The sequence below is a fragment of the Hippopotamus amphibius genome, chromosome 7, assembly GCF_030028045.1.
Source record: "Hippopotamus amphibius kiboko isolate mHipAmp2 chromosome 7, mHipAmp2.hap2, whole genome shotgun sequence".
Classification (NCBI taxonomy): domain Eukaryota; kingdom Metazoa; phylum Chordata; class Mammalia; order Artiodactyla; family Hippopotamidae; genus Hippopotamus; species Hippopotamus amphibius.
In genome coordinates, this window is record NC_080192.1 from 71,522,450 (window position 1) to 71,544,870 (window position 22,421).

The 22,421-nt window shown below is 44.1% G+C and overlaps 1 gene segment (V, D, J or C); it reads right to left on the reverse strand.

Moving 5' to 3' along the window:
- Positions 1 to 15,865: 15,865 nt before the first annotated feature.
- Positions 15,866 to 16,370, reverse strand: LOC130857628 (immunoglobulin kappa variable 1-6-like). The segment is given in 2 exon segments: positions 15,866 to 16,188; positions 16,310 to 16,370. Coding segments are annotated over 2 exon segments (378 nt in total).
- Positions 16,371 to 22,421: the final 6,051 nt, after the last annotated feature.

Consider the following 22,421-nt stretch of genomic DNA (forward strand, 5'->3'; position numbering starts at 1 on the left):
GAAATCTGTTTCTGACCCACTGCCAGTGAACCTGTCTGGGACCCCAGAGGCCCGCTTGGAACCCAAGTTGATCAGGAGCTGTGGGGACTGGCCCGGCTTCTGCAGGTACCAATATAAAAAAATGTATCCATCGAAATCAGAGTCTTCATCACTATGTAGAAGGCTCTGACTGGATGTGCAGGAGATGGAGGCCGGCTCTCCAGGGATGACTGACAGGGAGAGTGGAGTCTGGGTCAGCACAATGTCCCCACTGGATCCTAAAATAATCAGAGAGAATTACAAGGTTTCAATCAAATTTTATGAGTCACATTTAGAATTTTCCATTTGTTATTTACTTCAGGCTAAATTATTTTTTTCTGATTCATACCCAAAATATCAAATTTCAAAGAGAACCCCAAATTTGTAATGTAAAAAGAATTCTCTAGAAGTCATGCACCCTTGCCCACACTTTCTATGTCACGGTCTTTATCAGAGCACAGGTACTTGTTTCTTTGGAACCCTCCTCCCTCTCACAGATCCAAACACCACTTACCCACCCGCAGGGCCCGTCATACACATCTAACCCCCAGACAGAGCACACATGGTGCCCAGTGCTGCCCCCAGAGCTCACCTCCTCCCCCCATTCTCCTCCTCTCCCCTGTGTGCTGACCTGAGACCCAGAGCATGAGGAGCCCCAGGAGCTGAGCAGGGAACCTCATTTTCAGACGTTTGAGCTGAGGAGTCCTGATAAGTCAGAGCAAGACTGGAGCTGAGCTTTTATCTCAGACTCTCAAGGGAAGGGCCTCCCTAGGGAACAGCATGCAAATCCCCAGGTGGGGGCAGCAGTGGGGAAAGAGCCCCAGGGGGTGGGGGACTCATGTGAGCAAAGGAAGAAAAAACGTCTCTGTGTGGAAGGAAAATCTGTAGCCTCGACTGAGATGAAATCCATGCTGCCTAAATGGCGAAAGAGACACAGTTCAAGGTTTTCTTCTATTTTCGCTAGCAATTTCTAACTTTTCAGAACTTTTGCAGTCACAGTTACACTTCTCCTGAATAAGGCCGAGTTCCAGAAATATTTGATATTTTAATTTTTTTCTTATGTTTCTTTACTAGACTCTGGGTGTGTTTTTTTTTTATACTGAATTATAATTGAGTTATGAAGTTCCAGGTATACAGCAACGTGGTTCACGTATACACATATATTCTTTTTCAGATTGTTTTCCATTTGAGATAAAGCACATACAGTAAAACAGGGTAGAAATCTTAAAAGCCCAACTGAACTTAAATTGAACATATAGGAAATATGAAGTGGTTGTGAGAATGTTCATTAATCTGTCATTCCAGGTAAACTGACTACACCAACATAATTTATTATTTTATAAATAGAAACAGAAATCTTTGATTGTATACAGAAAAAGAAAAAAAAGGGAGCAAATAATTCCTGGTCACAGTCATCCTGATTACAACCCTAAACAGAGGGAGGACAGTTCATCTTTGCTGGGAATGAATGATAAGATTTCCATGTTCAATAAACATAATTTGTCTTTGTATAAACTCAACTTCTAGTGTTGGTCATAACAGAACTCCAGCTCCACTCAGAACATGTGAAAAAGCAGAAGATAAAATGGAAAACGTGTTACAAAATCTGTCTCAATGTGAACATTTGCAGAGAGAAAAGAGAGGTTGAGAGAGAGAGACTGGAGGCATCATTTGAATTACAATCTTTACAGCATTAAAATCTTCAATGTGAAAGGGAAATAAGGACAACCTTTATCCGGAACTTGCATCAGGTAGACAGGTATGTGTGTTAAGAATTTGACTTGACTGCCCCCTAGTGTGCTGTTGACATAAGGACCAGGTGAAAGGAGGTACAATACAAGGGCAGATAATAATTCCTATTTCAATTCCCTCTAAGGAGTCCACCGGTACGGAAATTGCGCCCAAACAAACAAAATCATCTGAAATGAGTTGGGAACTCTTCCTGGCTGCCTGGGGACATTCTGCTTGTCATCTGGTGGCTGGTTTCCCTTAGCTGGAGGTGCTTCCTGATTACATTACTGGGAAGGAAAGAGCTGGCACCAAGGATCAGGATAATCTTCCCCCAATGTTAAGAGAGCTCTCACATGCGCCCCATATACAGGACTGGGGTGCACATTCCTATCCGGGTGTTGAATGTGTGTCTTGTTCTCAAAGAAAGGAATCAGCCAACAGCCTCTCTGGCACCTGGTCACCACACATTCCACTCATAGGAGGGCTGGTCTGGCTCATGGACCAGGTGACATGGAATCTGCCACATCTGAGTGGGGCCAGAAAAGCAAAGGGCTCTGCAGCTGGTCCAGCATGCAGTGCAAGCAGCCCTGCCACCTGGGCCTGTGAGCACACAGAAGACTTGATCGAAGACATCAGCCATCGGACATAAGGACACCTAGAGATCAACCTGCTGAACAATAGGATAATCCTTTTCAACCCACCTGATGATAAAGTACAATAGGGAATGTAGTGGATGCTCCAGGGAGGCCATGGAAGCAATTCCCTGGATGGTCTGTGGGCCTTGAGCTCCCTCCGTGGGGAGGAAGGTGGACACTATGGGGCGCTGTCCTGGTGACACCCTGACCTCTGTTTGTCTAGAAGTGGACCCAAGATGTGACCCAGGCCTCCATGACCCTCCTCCTCAAGGATCTATGGGATACATAGCAGGCCTGTGGGGCTCCTGGGCACAAAGTCCTCTGTAGGTCTCCCATCTTCAATACAGGAAAGAGGCCTCATTTAGCCTCCAAAGACTTTTTTGAATTCCAAAGAGCAGGTCCAAACAGCTGCTAATTAGGGAAGGGAGGAGATATGGAGACAAGGGAGGAATAATGAAAAGAAAGAACAGTGCAGCCTTGGGGCAGGGTCCTGGTTCCCCCCAAGGGGATTCATAACAATATCTTTGAGCTGTTTTGCAGTTACTGAAACCCCCACCAGGTGCTGTTAAGGACGTGCTGCCCACAGGCACATAGACCTCAGGTCTGCTGGAACCAGAAGGTTGAGGATGCTGACTCCCACTTACCTCCCCACCAACCCGTCAGAAGAATGCCCACAAGCTGATCACTCCCGCTTTCAACCATGACTATAAAATGCCTCATTCCCCCTCCAGGTCGGGACACAGAGTTTTGAGGGCATTAGCTCACTGTGGCCTCCTTTGCCTGGTAAAGCAATGAAGCTATTCTTGTCTACTTCACCCCAAACTCTGTCTCTGAGATTTAGCTTTGATGTCAGGGTACAGAGGCCAGATCCGACTGCATACCCTCATTTCCACCTGAGCCCAGCCTGGTGGCAGCTGGTCCTCCACACCCCACAGCTGCTCCTGCCGCCCTTGGGGTGGAGCCTCATCAGGAAGTTAGTGTTTGGCTCCTTAGACTGTGCAGGGTCCAGTGAGCCTCCTGCCCACAGAGGCACGTGCAGCATCTCCAGGCTCTTTGTGGTGATTATAGTGAGAAATCAACAGATTTTTGAATAGAAATGTGTCCACACTGGGAACATGAGGAGAAACACACACTGAACTGTGAGTTTCTTCGTATATTTTACAAACTCATTAGTGTAAAACACTTTTTTCTTCAACTTTCTAGGTAAGAATACAAATTTAATTACACTTGCTGTGTAACCTATTATGCTGAAAAGGAAATCGTTTTCACGAAGTTTTATTCCCTTAACCAGCAACAAGCTCATATTGTCCAGGGGATTTGCAATTATTTTACATCAGTCACATGATGTCAGGTGTTGTAACCTACATGTCCATTATCCGTTCAGAAATATGTTTAGAGCATTTAAAACCTGGGATCTATTTGAAGTATGTGCTTTCTATACAAGTATCACTAGAAAACATGACACAGATTTGTTTTTAAGATATGAAGTCTTGTGAAAATTTGTATTTATTTATTGTTTGAAATTACTTGTTTTTATAACAATACAATACAAAGACTGTAATCTCTGAAAGTTATTTTGTTTAAAAACATGAAAACAGAAATATGAAATATATAAAATCATGAACCCCCACTGCTGGGGAGAATGTTGGACAGTTTGGAAAGCCCACCACTGCAGAAGGCCCAACATAATAAAAGGAGAAAGTGAAGAATTTATATTTCCAAAACTTCAGAGAACAGTGGAAAATAGAAGAATTAGATGACATGAAATAGCAAAATTTTCAAGTTTGAATTGATATTTACCAAACAATTTGCTCTTCTATATTATGTTCCAAACTGGCCCATGGACAGAAGCTCTGACCTGGTTCAAGCAGAGGAATGTAGTTGGAAAAAGAGAATCCAGCTGAGGTCTGTGGTCCCAAAGGGTAACTTCTATCACGTGGCCAGGTGTCTAAAGGGAACATGGGTGAAGCCTGAGTCAGCAATCAGGCTAGGGGATGCTGGCCCAGAAAACAAGGATCTCCTACTTATTCAGGCACTTTTTCTTTTCCAAGACTGCCCACCTCATTCCTAATATATGTCCGAATCCCCCATGTTGGTCTCTCTCTCCTCTCCATCTGCATATTTTTTTGAACCTTTCAGTTTCCATGTCACTGCCTGAAGCACCTCCCCACCACATGACCTCTGCTGGACCACTTCCAGGAGGAAATAAGTTTTGGAGACTCTCCTCGGCTGAGTTAGGTTGACAGTGACTGTGGGACATGACCTCAGGTCTCTGCATAGGAACATCACTAAGCTCTTGACGATGACACATCTCAAGCTCTGCTCCACACGCTCATTTCCTGTAACAGCTGTAGCATCTCAGACACAACTTAGGACACCAGGCAGACGTCCCTTCCTCTCTGTGATTCCATGAGGAACATACTGGTCTCCTCTCTGGGTTCTTACTATCAAGCCTCCGCACCCAACGCCATTGTTAATCCCACCACATAGAAGCCAGAGAGCAGATTACATCCAACTGTGTGTGTCCACTAGACTCCCTTCTTGTGTGCATTCCTGCAGTCTTCCCACACTTTAAAATTCCTCCAATTTGGGAAAAAAACAAACAAAAACTATCTTATGTCATTCTGAGTCTTCTAGTGTTCTACGGGTAAATTATATGCTTTTCAACTTCCAGTTTATGGTTTGTTTTTTTTTAATTTTTAAATCCGAACTTTTGAAATGTGAAAACTCACATTTTTCTTTTGGTAAAAGGTATGTGAGACAACTCAGAGATGTTTTGCATTAGAATATTATGGCTGCCACCAATTCAAAACAGAATATTGGGGGACTCATAATCCAAAATTTTTACTAATTTTTCCCCACTAACTCCCCCTGAGGCAGCTTGTGTAGACTGCCACCTGGCACATGTTGAAGGAGTAGGAAGGTCCATATTAAGAAGGGGATCTAAAAAGTGGGGGAAGTGGGAAAAAACTGTTTCTGAATATTATGACATTTTATGTTCTTAAAAATATACCCGAAACTACTAAAGCCCAGCATGTATCTTGCTACAAATCTGCCTCACTTGTCCACCTATTATACTGACTCCATTTATTTGACACCTAACTGTACACAAGGGAGGGAGAAGTAGGATGAGCTTTCACTCACCTCTCCTTCTCCACAGGTCTGTTTGCTCAGAGGGCACTTAGACTGGTTCATTCTTCTGCTGGTTCTGTCGCTCAAGGCTGTGCAGGTGATGGGACTTAACCTGTGGTGTCTGAGGTGAAGCTGAGATATTTGTGTTCTTGAGCCCTCAGCTTCATCCTATTCCCCTGACCTCCAACATCTTCGTCTTACACAGACACAGAGCATCTGCCTGTCTGCTCCCCAGACAGTCAACACATGTGGGCAGCTGGGTCCCCAGGAGAGGGGAGTTTTTGTTCAGGGCTGTACCATTGTGGGAGGAGATTGTGTTCTTTGCTGGCAGTAATAAACTCCAATGTCCTCAGCCTCCACCCTGCTGATTTTAAGGGTGAAATCTGTCCCTGACCCACTGCCAGTGAACCTGTCTGGGACCCCAGAGGCCCGCCTGGAAGCCCCATAGATCAGGAGTTGTGGAGACTGGCCTGGCTTCTGCAGGCACCAGTGCAAACAATTGTCTCCATCACTATGTAGGAGGCTCTTACCGGATGTGCAGGAGATGCAGGCCTGCTCTCCAGGGGTGACTGACAGGGAGAGTGGAGTCTGGGTCAGCACAATGTCCCCACTGGATCCTAAAATAATCAGAGAAAAATGTAGATTATGGATAAATTTCATGAACCATTTTCAGAATTTTCCTTTTGTTATTTACTTTAGGCTAAATCAGTTTGGTGTTTTGGGTTTTTTTTTTTTTTTTTTGATTCTGAAAAATACGCAAAATTTCCAATTTCAAAAAAAATCCAAGATTTACCAGTTTTCTAGTTTCTTAGGCCTTCTTCAATCATATTACACTTCTCTTTAATAAAGCTGAGTTTCCATGATGATGTGGTGTTTTTGTTATTTTTTAAATTTCTTAAAAACACTGTTTTTGTTCTTTTTCAATTTCATTGAGATTAAAAAAATACAGAAAAAAGGGCAGATATCGTAAGTGCTCAATTGATGCAGGTTTACATATTTCACTACTTAGATAAAAACACAGAATATGTCACATTCTCTGAATGCCTCACTCTTACACTTTTCAAGTCAAGAACTACTCCCAACCTAGGACACTGGATTCTGAGGGTTAGGGTAGAAGCATGTGTAGTTTCTGGGAAAACTGGGGTTAGGGTCACCAGGGACAGAAAGCCGGAGCCGAGATGCATAAAGCACATAGAAGCCAGGAAGCTGATTAAAAACCAGCAAATTCAGAAACAGATTTAGGTGAACAAATTTGGAAGCTCTGACTGAATAACGCTCACATGAAATTAAAATTTTATCATGGATTTATGTTTCTCATATACAGATATTTTTAGGATTTTAAGAGTGTAAATATCAGAATGCTCAAGCTTAACACAGACTAGGATTTTCTACTAGAGAGACTGGGAAAGACAGTTTTCTCAGCTCCACAGGCCAGGCCCTCTTTGGGGCCCTGAACCTGTCTATAACCAAATGTCTATGAGATTGGTAGTGAAGTCAGGGCAGGGCAGGCCTGTGCTCCTGGTGCCTGGAGAGCAGGTGGCCAGTCCTGCAGGGGTCAGGGCTGATGAGAACTGAGGTGAGAGAGTCAGCATGGAGCCATCTGTGAGCATCTCAGCCAGCTGTGCAGACACTGGGGACCTAATGACAGGGACTCCTGGGCTTGGGACCTGAACATGTTCCCACCTCCTTTAAGGACTCCCCACCTCCTCACCCCAGCTTGGTTCTACACTGAAAGGAGCCACTGCTCTGACCCTGATTCTCTGGAGGAAGCAGCTGCTCCACTGAGCACAAGGGCTGAGCCCACATGGGAGGTGTGTGTTTAGGGCCATTGTACTGTGCAGGTCTCAGTGAGGGCTCTGTGCACCGAAGTAACGTGCAGTGTCTCCAGTCTCCACACTGGTGACTGTGAGTGTGAAATCCTCCCCAGACCCACTGCCATTGAGCTGAGCTGGGACCCAGGAACCCTGTTGGACCCGCCATGGGTCAGTGGTTCAGGAGATTGTGAGGTTTCTGCTGGAAGTAGAGCAGGTAGGTGTGTCCATTCCTGTGGATGAGATGAGACTGGCCTTACAGGAGATGGAGATGCTCCTTCCCACGGCCACAGAGGAGAGGGATGGAGACGGAGTCAGTACAGCAGCCCCCGGGAGATTGGGAGAGAGAAAGAAACTTAGTGTGAATGTAAATATGGAAGAGCAGTTATGAAAGAAAAAAACGGATGTGCCTTATTCAGGTATTTTTTTACATGAATATAGTTCTGTGTATAAAGTTGGTCAAGTTTTAAGCACCTGTCACCTGATCAATGACTGAAATATTATCCATATGCTTGTTCTCAGTTCTCTCACACACTAGATGAGAACAGACATCACAGTTCTCATCCTGGAAAATACCAACCTGTAAAACGTTTCTTACCGTGAATGTAGACCACCAGGGACCAGAGGCTGTCTCTCAGCAAACTTACTCTCAGGAAGGGTAACTTCTGGAAGTGTCTTTAGCCTGCATGAGCAGAATCAGAGCAAAGTTCACTTTTATATCAGGCAGAGACGGTCAATAGCCCACGTGTGTCTCTGTGCAAAGACCCCCTGCTGCAGGCATCGCTTTATGAACCTCAGGGTGTGTGGCTCCCGGGCTGATTGTACACAGATGCCTTCATATGATCCAACCATGGGCTCAGGATGGGGAGAGTCCAGGATTTGGGGGTGGATGACATGGGGCCGCCTGCTACTCTGAGGCATCAAGCAGCTCTTAGGGGATCAATGCAGGCAGAGAAGAAGTCACAGGTTGTTATCTTTAATTCGGTATTGAAAGATAATACTTATGTCCATTTTTCTATCCTGACTGTACCTACTGTTATAAATAGAACTAAAATCAGGCTTCATTAACCTTTAGTTATTGACAGTTTGTGTCCATAGTTCCCGAGAAGCTTGGAATCCAGACCATGTGAATCCAGTCTCTGTATACAGGAGGAGACTGCAGATGTGTGTAAATGTGAGTCTCATCTCTAGGTCTCCAAACCACAGCCACTGGCTTAAGGAGAGCTTTGGTTTCACACTTTCTCACACGTGGATAGGGGAGCACCTTGATCTGTGTCCTCCTGATGCCCGTCACTGCCTAGACCACCCTCCAGAGACCTCGTCCTCATTCCTTTCCTTCATCAGATGGACCCGCTCACTCACTATCGTTTGTAACATGCATTTTCTTTGTGAACTAGTTCCCCTGTACTTGGGATAGGATGTGATAGAGGGAACTGGTGTTTAATCAAGTGCCCATTGACTAGGTCACTGAGAGTCTTTCCTAAGTGTTATTTGTCCTATGGTCCTGGAATCTGCTGGGAGACAGGGCAGCGGGAAGAGCTGTGAAATTATTCCTGGTGCAGAGCGTCAGGGCTGAGTAGAGTTAGGAAGTGGGAATAATAGTAACAATCATAAAAATAACCATAATAATACTACTCAGCATCCGTCTGGACTCGGGGCCGTTACTACCAGAGACACACACACAAGCCCTCTCTGGGGTCCCTGGTGTGCAGGTGCCCCTTAGTGACTCCTTGTTGAAAACACCCTGAGGTTTTTTCTCCAGCATCATTTCTAGGGCAATCTACACCTCTTCTTTGCACAGTTTCAAACATTGTTTCTTTCCTGATGCCCACACAACTGTCATAATTGCTTCCCAGGTACTATCCAGGAGCATGGTCACATTATACAGAGATGCCCAGTTTCAGTTAGATGTCTATGTTCTAAGAATCCTAATGTTTCCAAGTGGTCTGGGATCCTCCTGCTGGGGAAGCCACTCAGGCACTTGCTGCTCAAGGCTCTCTCGTGAGGATGGAGTGACTGGGGAGGCACGAGGCTTGAGGCCAGGATCCAGCTAGTCTGGCTGACAACACACTTCTGCCCTCGTCCAGTCGGTGCAGCGTTGCTGTCCTGTCTGTCCCACTGGTATCCCTCAGCTCCCCCGGGATGGATTAGAAGGACAGGGTGATGGCTGCACAGGAGAGCTGCTTTTCAGGTTCTCAGTGCTGGCTGGTTCTCAGTGTCACTCAGCTGAGAAACCTCACAGGTGATGGTGCCACCAGGTGATTACTGAGAAAGTGGACTGTGTCGTCATTCTTCCCTAAACCAAGTACATGCTTCCTTTTTATGGAGGTTTAAGGCTGTGTTGGCTGAAAGGCTTAACTCGTTGTTTAGAATCTCTGTTGAGTGCAGTGTCTAAGGCTGGGAGTTGTGTCCTCATTCTCTGCTTTGCTTCCTTGTCCCACAAAAGGCAGGGACCTGCCTGGTTAGGATTGTGCACATGTCCACTGGGTGTGTCCTTAATCCTTTAGCTCTCTGTCCTCTCTCCCAGCCCCCTCCTGATTCTCTCTCTGGTCCAGCAGTTCTCACAATATTTGGTCTGAAAAGTACTTTGTGTTTCTTCTTTTTTTTTTTTACAATTACCCTTTAATAGGTGAAATAATTCCAACATTAAATCAGGTCACGTTTAACATTCAGAAAGCATTTTCTTTGTATTTATAACAGATCTCTGCATGGCCGGAACAAACTTGCGCCAGGTCATCTGGGAGAGTGGGGGATGCTCACGTAGATTCTCTCCATTTCCTATATTTTCCTCTGAAGGAAGGACCACAATTCATTTTCCTCATTCTTGTGGTGAGTGTTCATTTATTTGTTGAATATGTATAACACGGTAATACTGCCACCTCATATCAAAATAGAAAGGGAAAAAGATATGTTCAGAGAAGTGTCACATCCCCACCCATTCTATCTCTTTGTTCTCCCCATTTCTGCAGGAAACTCAGTCAAGTCCGCTGTTAATTTATGCACTGAATTCTTATGGGATGTTTTTAAAAGTTTCTGGCTTCATGAAAAATTCTACATCTTGTCACATAGTATGATAAGCATATAGTAAGGAATCCCCCTCGTGTCTACAAATCATTTGGCTCTGTCTTTTTGCTCCCTTTGTCTCAGTCTTGATTTCTTTCTTCCACCTGTGTTGATTGCCTTCTCTAAAACTGCGTCTATTTCCCCTTGATGTTTCATGCCTCAGTGTTTGAATAAAATTGAGACTGTATTTTATATACTTAATATTTAGGTAGATTACTGTACATATTTACCGCAAAAACATTAGAGATAATTTTAGGCGCTGGAACGATTTTATCCTCCAGAAAGTATTTACTTTTTATTCTGGCAGCTGAAGTGCCAGGTGTTTATCAGCTTCATCCCATCAGGGAGACACTGCTTGGAGGCTGGTCCTCAGCCTTGGGGGATTCCTTGCTCTTCGTGGTTCATCTCCTCTCCCAGGCGCGGCCGTTCCAGCATTCTCCCTGAAGGCTTTGGTTTAATCAGGATCCAACCTTCAGGTGGTCCTTGGAGATGAGTGTTTGCCTCGGGCCATAGAGATTGCTGGAAGCTCTGTGTGGCTTCCAGGCCACCACCATCGTGTTTCTTTCAGATTCTCAGCTCTTGAGCAGCTGTTTCTGAGACAGCAAGGGACAATACAGAGAGTTACGAAGGGCTCACCCATCCGGGCTTCACTACTGCTTTTCTTAGTCTTCAAATACCTGCTGTCTTTGTATGTCTGCAGTCACTCCACGGGGATGAGATGGAATTAATACAATAGGTATTATCCTGAGTCTCTGGACATTCCACATACCTAGATGATTTGAGAGAAAGGCTGTCACTCACATAAGGAAATTCCAGGCAGTGCAAGGTGGACGCAAGCTGAACCAGGCTGGGTTAAGACAAGTAGACATTTGGGCTTTTATAGGACTAGGGGAGGGACTGGGATATTGTCCATTGAGTGGCCTTGGGTTTGTGAGTTGTGAGTTTCCCTGTGGCAGTTGCACAGATTTGAGTCAGAAAAGAAAGCAGGAGGTACAGATTGAGAGGTGTCACTGACCAAACCTTTTTTTTTTTTTTTTTTTTTGTGGCACACGGGCTTAGTTGCTCCGCGGCATGTGGGATCTTCCTGGAGCTGGGATTGAACCCGTGACCTCTGCATTGGCAGGCGGATTCTTAACCACTGCGCCACCTAGGAAGCCCACTGACCAAACCTTTTAAATGGAGTCAGACTTCTTATTACAGAGTCTCTCTCTGATGGCTTCACATTTTTATTTTTTAACATTTTTCCAGACGTGTATACTTCTTCTTGGTAGCTGGTATGAAATAAGCGATTCCACCATTTAACAAAGTGGGAGTTTGAGAGAAAATAACAATTTAGGGAATAATTTTGAAATAAAACCATTTGGGGAAAGATGGGACCCACATAATTACAAGATGAAACAAGCTGATGACGGGAGTGTACACAGTGCCGCATAGTTTCCCCGGCTCCAAGAGAGATTTTTTTTTTAAGCTCTTTATTGGAATGTAATTTCTTTACACTTTTGTACCAGCTTTTGCGGTATACCACAGTCAATCAGCTGTATTTATACATATTTCCCCATATCTCCTCCCTCCCGCGACTCCCTCCTGCCTTCCCTGTCCTGGCCCTCTAAGGCATCACCCATCATTGAGTTGATCTCCCTTTGTTATATAGCAATTTCCCAGTAGCTATCTATTTTACAGTTGGTAGTGTATCTATGTCTAGGATAGATGTTTTATAAGTACTCGTTTATTTAATTCTTTTAACAGGTCTTGTCACAGTTACTCTTTATTTTCCTTTATTACACATGATAAACCAACTGGAGAAATTTTAAATAAATTGCCAAACTCACACAGCTTTCAATGCAAGAGTCAAATCCCATCAAAAATGTATGGTTCCAGACACTGTTGTCTGAGATGGGAGTAAACAACGTTTCTCAGCCCGTTTCCCAGGAAATAGCTACATCTGTATGCTCTCTTTTTTCAAGACTGTCACAATTTAAAACAAAACTTCTCCTGTTGTTGAAGGTAATAACACAGTGCATTTTGAGCCTTTAGGCTGCTGATTCTGGCAGTCACATCTGTCTCAGACCCACTGTAACTAACCCAAAGAAGGACACCAGGGGACAGATGGATGTGTGGTTTCAGAAGACCGGGGGCCTGTCATGTTTCCTTGGTAGCTGTTCTAAGTAGGTACTGATATTGTGATGCTTTGCAGCCAACAGTGACGTTCTCTCTCTCTCTCTCTCTCTCTCTCAGCTTTTTCTAGATGTTGCAAATTAAATGAGCACTAGAGCCCAGTGGCAACTTCAATGTTTAAAGACACAGGATCACAGATATCACTGAGATTAAACACTTCACACTTCATGAGCTCTCTGGTCACTTATAACTGAGCACTCTGTGAGAAGCACAGGTCCCAGACCCAAAAAGGGCCCCAGGATTCATCTTACAAACTGAAGAAATAAGAGAAGACTAGTGAATTTTTTACCTCTAAGGAATGCATGTCTCTTGGGTTCTCTGTCTTTTTGTGTAAAAGGAAGTCAGTGGAATAGGTCATCTGCTCCCCAGGGGTTGACACAATGCATGTCTCTGTTAGAGGTCATCAGGACACGGGGTGGCTTAGGATTCACTCTCACTGCATCCTTGGTCACCACTGGATGGAAGATAACCTGTGCAATTGGGCCCAGTTTCTCCAAGTTTTCCAGTTTCATCGATCTACAAAATGTTACAAACAGTTAACTAAAGAGTAACATAAAGAGGAAAATGTAATGTATTGAGTATGCACTTATCATGTGTAATATTATCTTAGAGGAAAATATGCCAAAAGACTCAGGGGACTCACCCAGCCAATATTTGAGAGACATGCCAACTGTTGATGAATGAAACATATGCTACTTTATTTGCAGCATGAAAAAGAAATTTTAAAATATAGACTCAAACAGGCAAACTTCCTAACCACCTCACCTTCACTTTCTGAGATGCTCCTCTTTACTAGACTGGATGGTGTCCCTTACATCTCATGTGAAGACAAGTGTTTTTACCTATATAATCAATTTTCTAGCCATATAGATAGCTCAGTGTTCGTTTACAGGTAGGTTTTTTAGTTTTCAGTATCTGTATAAATCACAAATTGTATGACTTACGTGATGAGGTTATCAATAAATTTGTACCCTAAATGAAAGAAAAATCTAATCAGTAGTTATCTCCTACTTGGAACTCAAAGCACCATTGTTGACCTACCATTACTGTGAATTTCATAGGATGCAAATATTTAACTTTTCACATTAGAAAAACTATCTCAATTCATACACTGTGGGTTCCTACAGAGTTAGAAGTATTTTCAAGTCAGCAGGTCAATTTGGTGGGAGTTCTATAAGAAATGAATAAAAAGAAAATTCCCCCAATAGAGCGAGTACTATATCTAGTCATAGACACCAGTTTTGGGATGGAATGTACTCAGATTCATCTCAATTTATTTAATTTACATGACAATTTCATATAAATGCATAGCATGCCTGTGAGTGAGCGTCACAGAATAGTAGTCAGACATGAATTCATGTATATATAATATGCGCCAAACAAGAATATAGCAAATAAATAGTTGTGCACCTGCATGTATATTATATACAAACCTTTTTTTAACTGAGATAAATTATAGTCTTTTTATTCACATACTATTTAATATTAATTTCTTCTTAATATATTTATAGATAGGTTGCTTAATATTCAATTTTAATAAAATATCTCTACATATATGTATACATAAATCCTGAATTGGGTAGATTTTGCATAATAATTAATAATCAACCACTCAAATCTCAGAGGGTCAGGACACTGAGCATGAACTTGGATGTTCACAGATGCTCGTGGTCACAATGGTTTGGCTGATCCAGGCTGGGCCCTGGATGGTTCTGCTCCACATCGCTGAGCTGGTCTCCAGCCCATGGATTGTGTCTCATCTGGAACCAAGATTGAAGGATGGTGCCTACTGAGGGTACAGCATTCTCATGGTAAATTTCAGGAGTAAACAAAACCCTTCAACCAAGCTGTAGAAGAGAACTGAATTCCAAACATCTGTTTCACAGCTGCTCACAATTTTTGTTCATTTTTTCACCTTGGTAACTCTTCAAGTTTCTAAAATGTATATTCCATGAAAGTCTTAAGGTATTTGGTTATGACATTGAGAGAATTATGTTTTACAAGCTTTACATCTTAAAAATATTCTTAAATGTAATTTTGTGTTGATTTGTAAATTAAACTGGGTATGTTTTCAACATGTGGCTTTCCTAAATTCTTTTCTTAAATGGGCTCAGTGGAAAAAATTGATTTCTTTAGCTGAAGAAAAGATTCTCTAAAACATAATTTCGTGAATCTCATGTAGATCACTTCTCATGTTGTTAAAACGCACACTGTCTTTGAGGTGTAAGAAGGAGCTGCTAGTTTGCGTTTATAACAGGTTTCCAGTGCTACTGAGGCTGCTGCTGGCTTCTGGAGCCTGCAAGTTGTTTTCATGTTTAACTTATTTCATACAGAAAGAATGTTATATTGATTCGGCTTGTATGTATTTTAGTTTTCAAAAAAAAGTTTTTTTCATTTCTTTGTCAATTTTCCCCATTTTTCTGTTTACACTAGGGCTGAATGATCTTCCATTTTGTAATCCCAAACTTGTTGATGAACCTTGGAAGCACATTCAATTATCATCTGGGACCATCCACATCCTGGTAAAATTCTGAGAGATGGAAACTAGGAACCACGCTGGGCTGTCTGCTGTCAACTCCCCATCCCCATCATTACTTCTGGAAGCAGATTCCCTGAAACCCATTTTCCTCTACAGTTTCCTGTAGATATGCTCAGTGAGGAGCCCTTACTGAGATTTGGAGTCAGAAGAGGAGGCTTCAATTCTGTCCATCAGCCCCTGAAGGCAGATGTGTGGACAGAAGTAAGGACTGGACAGTTACCTGATGAAGGGATGCAGGCAGCAGAGAGCTTCAGGACCCCATCCCTGGGATTTCTAGACAGGCCTGAGGACCACATGGTTAGACAGCCTATACCTTCATGGCAGATGTAATCTGGTTTCAGGGGAAGCTCCAGAACTTCCCCACCCCAACACATACAGTGTTCCTAGGATCGTCTCCCCTGACTCTCATACCCACACACCTTTGAGAAGTTGTAGTTTAAGCTTGAAATCCCTCTGTTAAAAGAAACACTGCTTGAAAAATATAGAGTTTATTTCCTTTGGCTGCATAAACCCTAACTAATGCTGGAACTCCAACTCCTCAGGTGTAATCATTTCTGATTCATTAAATCAGCAGTCATTGTCGTGTCTGGGGCTGATGAGGGAGAGAGTTAGGCTGCTAGGGAGGTGTCCTGGCCCTTCTCTCACAACCTTCCTCTGACCTTCAAAGTGTGGTCGCCTCTGAGAAACGCTCTCAGCAGATGGAGGCACCAGGAGGAGCAGCTGGGGCAGCGCAGTCTCACACAGCTGCTTCCCTGGGTGGTTTATGTTCTGGCTTGTAGCACTGTGGGAGGGCTACTGTAATCATGTAGACAGTAATAAGCTACAGCATCTTCAGCCTCCAGGCTGCTGATGGTGAGGCTGAAATCTGTCCCAGATCCATTGCCACTGAATCGGGATGGGACCCCGGTGTGCAAATTGGATGCATAATAGATCAGGAGGGTAGGAGGTTTCCCTGGTTTCTGTTGATGCCAGGATAATTCCTTGCCAATGCTCTGACTGGCCTGACAAGTGATGGTGACTGTGTCACCTAGAGATGCAGACACAGAGGATGGAGACTGGGTCAGCTGGATGTTGCACCTGGCACCTGAGATTGGAAACAAAAACACACATCCACACTATTAATGATGTTATATGAAGCCTTCCCTGAAGGGCCAGGCAGTACTGACCATACCAGGTGAACAAATTCCCAGGGTTCTCCTCCTTACCTGGGAGCCAGAGCAGCAGGAGACCGAGGAGCAGCATGGGGGCCCTCATGTTCATCTGGGTCCTGACTGGGACTGACTCCTGCACAGGCTGTGACCAGACTATTAATTAGTAAGTGTGCAGGGCAGTGGGCTGGGCTCTGAGAACATGCAAATCAGCAGGGGATGGGGTCGGGCTGGGCACAGCTGATCTCAACAGCAGCACAGATGCAGTGACCCCCCTGGGGTCTGGGTCCCACCAGCGCAGCACACATTTACTGCAGAGAACAGATGTCCCCCTGGAGAATCACAGGACAGAATCAGTCTACTGTCCTGTAAATACAGTTCTTTTGGGGTGGGTGCAGGGTGTTGGGGCTCAAGCAGGGTGAGGAAACAAGCCCGGAGGAAGGTGCAGGCAGGTGCCCTGCACACGGGGCTGGAGCCCAAACGGTGTGGAAAGGGTGGGGACCCAGGCACAGGGTGTCCCCTCCTGAGGTGGTGCCGCTGCTGGCCCAGGGCAGGGTGTGGAGCTGGGGTGAGATGAGGATGCCATTCCTACGTCTAGTGACGCCCGTCCTGATCATCTCACCAACAATCACTGCTTCTCTCTCCAGTTAGAGAGAAGGTCCCTGGAATTGGAGCCTGGGTTAGGATCAACCGAAAATCAGCCCAAATCCAGTAAAGTCAGTTCTCTGCAAAGGAGGGTGGAGACCAAGACCATATCCCCTGGAGTTGCTGGGAGATGCAGAGAGGACAGGGAGGAGGAGCCCTGGGGATGAAGAGGAACCAGCTCTGCCATCAGTGGAACAAGACCAGGGAGGCCCCCAGTCCTCCTGTGGTGGCTGCAGAGACAGGGAAGCTGTGTCTACAACACACAGTGGCAGCCTGTCTGGGCACAGTGTTCCCGGTGTCGTGTGTGTCCTTGAGGACTCGAGGATCAGCTGGTATATAGACAAGTGTTAGATCAGAGAAGTGTTACTTGATACCTCTTAATAGCTTTCTACCCCAAATGTATTCTAAATGCCTCCATCCAAAGCAATAGTCTGTGTATAGAGGAGAAGAAGATCTTATATTGTATTGGGTTTGCCAAAAAGTTCATTCTGCTTTTTCTGTAAAATGAGACAGAAAAACCCAAAGGAAACTTTTGGCCAACCCATCTGATGTGGAATAGGTTCTGAAATATCATTAAAACATGCAGCTAATTAAAATATGCACCTTTGCTGCTACTAAGTTTGTCAGTATTACTTTTATTCAGATAATGCTTGAGAGAGAGAGAGTGTGTGTGTGTGTGTGTGTGTATGTGTGTGTTTTCTGATCCCTTCCTTCTTCTGCACAACTTCCGGAACAAGATCATATTCTGTCTCAGATTCATTACAAAGATTATTTGAAAAGTTAATTTATACTTCTGGTTAAGGGTTTTTAATGGTTTGAATTTAAACATTTTGAACATTTTATGAAATTATGAACTCTCATGCCATAATTGTGCTGCTATAGACAATATGTGGCCTACCATTGTTATATCTAACCAGTTTTCAAAATACACTTATTTTAAGCAATGGTTCTTCTATATTTCCAGTGATTTGATATTTTAGGGTAAAAAACAAGCGGTATTTCCAATTCCACTACCAGTTTACATAGGTTCAAGTTTATAGAATCCTTTGGAAAATTTTAAGTTCAAGTGATCAGAAACCTCAATTCACAGTGCAGTAACTAGTAAATAGTAACAGTAACAGGAAACAGCATTAGGACACTTATGTAAAAGAACAGTCCTGGGCTTCGGCTTCAGGAAAGGCTTCACACAGCGGCTCAAGCAGCAGGGCGCCACGCACAGCCTGGCAGAGCTAGGATCTGTACACCTGAGCAGAAGGGGGAGGCTGCCCGTGCACGTGGCCGAGAGCTTCTTTTGCCGCATTTTGCATTTCACTGTGTATTGAACTGAATCTGGATGGGAAAGAGAGCCCACAAAGTTATCTTTCCAAGTGGGTTGTGACATAATGGGGCCTTGAGGATGTCAATGAAATGAACTTTCGAATCTTCTCGCCAACAAGATCAGCTTCAGCAGTTGTGGAAACATGACCTCCTGGGATTGAGCCTATTCGGAAAACTTGGAATTGGGCTCTGGGGACACAGCCATCTCAGCAAGGAGGGGGCAAGGCCAGGCTTCCAGACACAGAGCACAGGGCACAGGGCACAGGGCACAGGGCACAGGGAGGGTTTCTCCACCACTCAGCACTGCTGCAGCTCCTCCGCAGGTGTCCCCATCATACCTGAACCCATTCAAGCCTTAGGGGCTCCTGTTGAAAATGGGACAGGATCAGTTACTTTCTCAGTATTTCCAAGATCATGCTTATGACTTTTGTTTATTGTGGTGTTTGTCTGCCATCTAATGGCAGATTTGTGACACGACAGCTACAGGATTTTGATGTGGTGTCTCACCGAGTCTTCCCTATGGCATTCTGACTGCTGTTCATGAAGCTGATAGTATCACATCCATCACTAGGCCATATCTACAGGAAACACAGCTTTATTGACATACAAGACACTCCACATATTTAATGTATGCAGTTAGATGAGTTTGGACATATGCACACATCTGTGAAACCATCACCAAGATGAGGGTAATGGACATTTCCTTCTCCTTCGAATGAGTCCTTGCACCCATTGTTTATTGCTGTGGTTGTTTGTGTCTGTGTCCGTGTGTGTGTGTGTATGTGTGTGTATGTGCATGATAAGAATATTTAACATGTGATCTCCCCTCACACAAATGTAGAAGTACACTGTGTGGTAACTACAACTTATGCATCTTGCATAGTGACACTTGTTACCCATTATTTGAAAGAGTTTTGTCCTTGCGTGATCATATACACAGCAGAGAAGCAGCGTGAAGACCCACGATCTCAGACACTCCTGGTATAGTTTGCATTCCTCTGCAAGGCATCCACAGTTCATCCCATCTTCAGTCTTGGCCCAGGACAGCGTTGACTGTCTTGCTCTCTGTCACAGTGTAGGCTGAGGGAACTTTGAGTATCTGGATAATCCGTCCTGCATCCCACTACACAATCCTTATTGAAGACATTACATAAATGAGACCTCACCAACAAAATGTTGCAAAGACTCACGTTGACTTGTAAAAATATATGTGTTCCACAAGGTGAAATGCAATTTGTTCTAAAATTCATGAGCCTGCCACATCAGTGGCTAGGTCAGGGGTCCACATGTCTCAGGCCTGCTGGCTTATCCTATTCAAGTTAAAGGTTGAAAATGAGTCTGTACCTTCTACCACTGAGAAGGAAGCACAGTATTTTGCAGACCTCTGTGGAGTGTGGAGACACCACATTACACCACTGAGTATATGACACCATCCTGTCTGCCAGCTGCTTTGGAAGCCTGTTACATCATGTGAGTCCTGGAAAGGACAGGACTCTGCATGAGGTTTAGGCATCAGTATGAGTGGCTCCATCACTTGGGCCACATGATCAGCACATCACTTGGTGAGGCTGCATCTATATTAGATAAGGATATGTGTGCAGAGTCTGAAAAGCTCTGATATCAAGTCACATCAGATTTCTAAGATTCTAGTGAAAACCATGCCAGGCTCAAAACAAAACAAAAAAACTAAACATTGACAAAAAATCAGCTCCCAGAGTGTCAGAAACCTTTGGTAGACTTCTCTATAGGACAATAAGCTGCTATGTGATTGAGCTGCCCGTAATAATCTGCTAATTTCGGATCCACTAAATTATAACCATGGGTGGCTCTAAGTGACAATCAATCTTAGGATGGAGGTGGTTCTTGTAGGACTGGGTCTAAGCAAATTTAGCAGAGACACTTCATTTCCTTGGGAAGGGGTCCCAGTCCCCCACATCAAGTACCATCCTTGTCCTAACACCTCTTCATCAATTTACAATTTGCTGTAATAGGAGCATGCAACCAGGTAATGGGAGAGAAAACACTGCAGGGATTGTCCATGGACACGTTAGTATCATCTGTTGGTTGGAGAAGAGTGTGCAGCTCCCACACTACAGCCCAATCATGTCAGACTCTTAGATAAACTGTTAATATACCAAATATGTGAGCAGTGCACTTAGTTACCAAGTTAGTCTTCAGAGAGAGCTGGCCGGAGATAAGGGTTGACAGAGATTTCTGGGGAGCTGGTTAATCAAGGGCCCAAAAGTGATGATTGGAAGAGCAAAGACTAGGAGTAGAGGGGAAAAGAGCTGTGCTGATATCTAAGGAGTGGGTACACTGTACGGTGAAAATGGGACAATGCAAGACGGAAATTATAATTTCAGTTTTAAACCCTCCCATCTAGAGCACCAGTCTAGAAATAGTCTAAAGAGAAACAAAATCATCTGAAAGTCACACAGAGACGCCTTCTCAGCTGCCTGGTGACATTCTAATTGTTTTCTGGCAGATGGTTTCCCTTACCTGGAGGTGCTTCCAGATTACATTTCTGGGCACCAAACAGCTGGCACCAAACCACACTGAATACTTTCCCCCAGCAGTAAGAGAGCTCTTACGTGTGCCCCATACACAGGACGGGGATGGACATTCCCTTCCAGGGTGTTGAATGTGAGTCTTTTCCTTAAAGAAAGAATCAGCTGAAAGCCTCTCTGACTTCTAGACACAACACATTCCACACGTAAGAGGGCTGGTCTGGCTCGTGGACCCAGTGACATGGAATCTGCCAGATCTGAGTGGGGCCAGGAAAGCAAAGGGCTCTGCAGCAGGTCCAGCCTGCAGGGCCAGCAGCCCTGCCACCTGGGTCTGTGAGGACACAGATTTGATCAAAGACATCAGCCACTTGGACATAACTGACCCTTCGAGAACAGCCTGGTGAACAACAGTGAACACACCAGGGAACCTGGTGGATGCCTCAGGGGGGACATGGCAGCTTTTCCCTGGAGGGTCTGTGGGCCATGAGCTCCTTAGTGGGGAGGAAGGAAGAGGCTCTGGGAGGCTGTCCTGCTGGTCCCCTGACCCCTGTTTACACAGATGAGGACCCCGTGGCTGTGTCTGAGGCCTCCACGTGGCGTCTTCCTCCAGGCTCTACACTCATTTCCACCTGAGCCCAGCCTACTGTCAGCTTGTCCTCTTGGCACTGCTATTGCTCCTGCTGCCCTGAAGGTTGAGCCTCCTGGGATGTTTGTGTTTTGGGCTGTTCACTGTGCAGGGTCCAAGGAGGGTCCTGGTCACAGAGGTGTGTGCAGCGTCTCCAGGCTCCTCGCTGGTGACTGTAGTGAGAAATCAATAGAAGTTTGAATGGAAGTGTGTCCCCACTGTGACCGTGTGGAGAAATGCACTCTGAAGATTTGTGTTTCTTTGTGTGTGTTGCAAACTCTCTAACGTAAACCACTTTTTTTCTTGAGCTTCTAGTTAAGAATACAATTTTAATGACACTTGCTAAGTTGGAAAGGAAATCATCCCTAAGAAGTTTTATTCCCTTAACCAGCAACAGGATTATACAGTCCAGGAATCGGAAGTTCTTTTATGTCAATCATAGCATGGGGAACATGTAACTAGCATGTCCCTAGTTAGATCAGAAATATTTTTAGAGCATTTTAAAAAGTGGAACACATTTGAAGTACTCACTTTCTATACAAGTATCACTAGAAAAGGTGAGTTAGACAAGGTTTCAAGACATGAAGATTCATATGAAAACATTGTATTTATTTGTTTGAATTTATTTGTTTTGGTGACAATAGAATACCAAGATTTTAACCCCCCCAAATTATTTTGTTTAAAAATATGAAAACACAAAAAATGAAAAAAAAATAGAAGCATGAATATCCATTCCTAGATAGAACATTAGATGGTTTGGAAAACCAACTCCTGCAGAAGGTAAGTACAACGTAATAAAAAAGCAAAGTAAAGAATTCACATTTTCAAAACATCAGAGACTTACTTCACTCAGTATGCTAATCTCTAGGTTTATCCATATTGCTGCAAATGTCATTCTTTAGTCCTTTTTTATGGCTGAATAATATTTTATTGTCTATATGTACCACATCTTCTTTACCCATTTTTCTCTTGATGGAATCTTAAAAAAAGGTACAGATGGACTTGTCTACAAACAGAAATAGAGTCACAGATGTAGAAAACAGACTTATGGTTACTGGGGGGCAGGGGGGAGAGA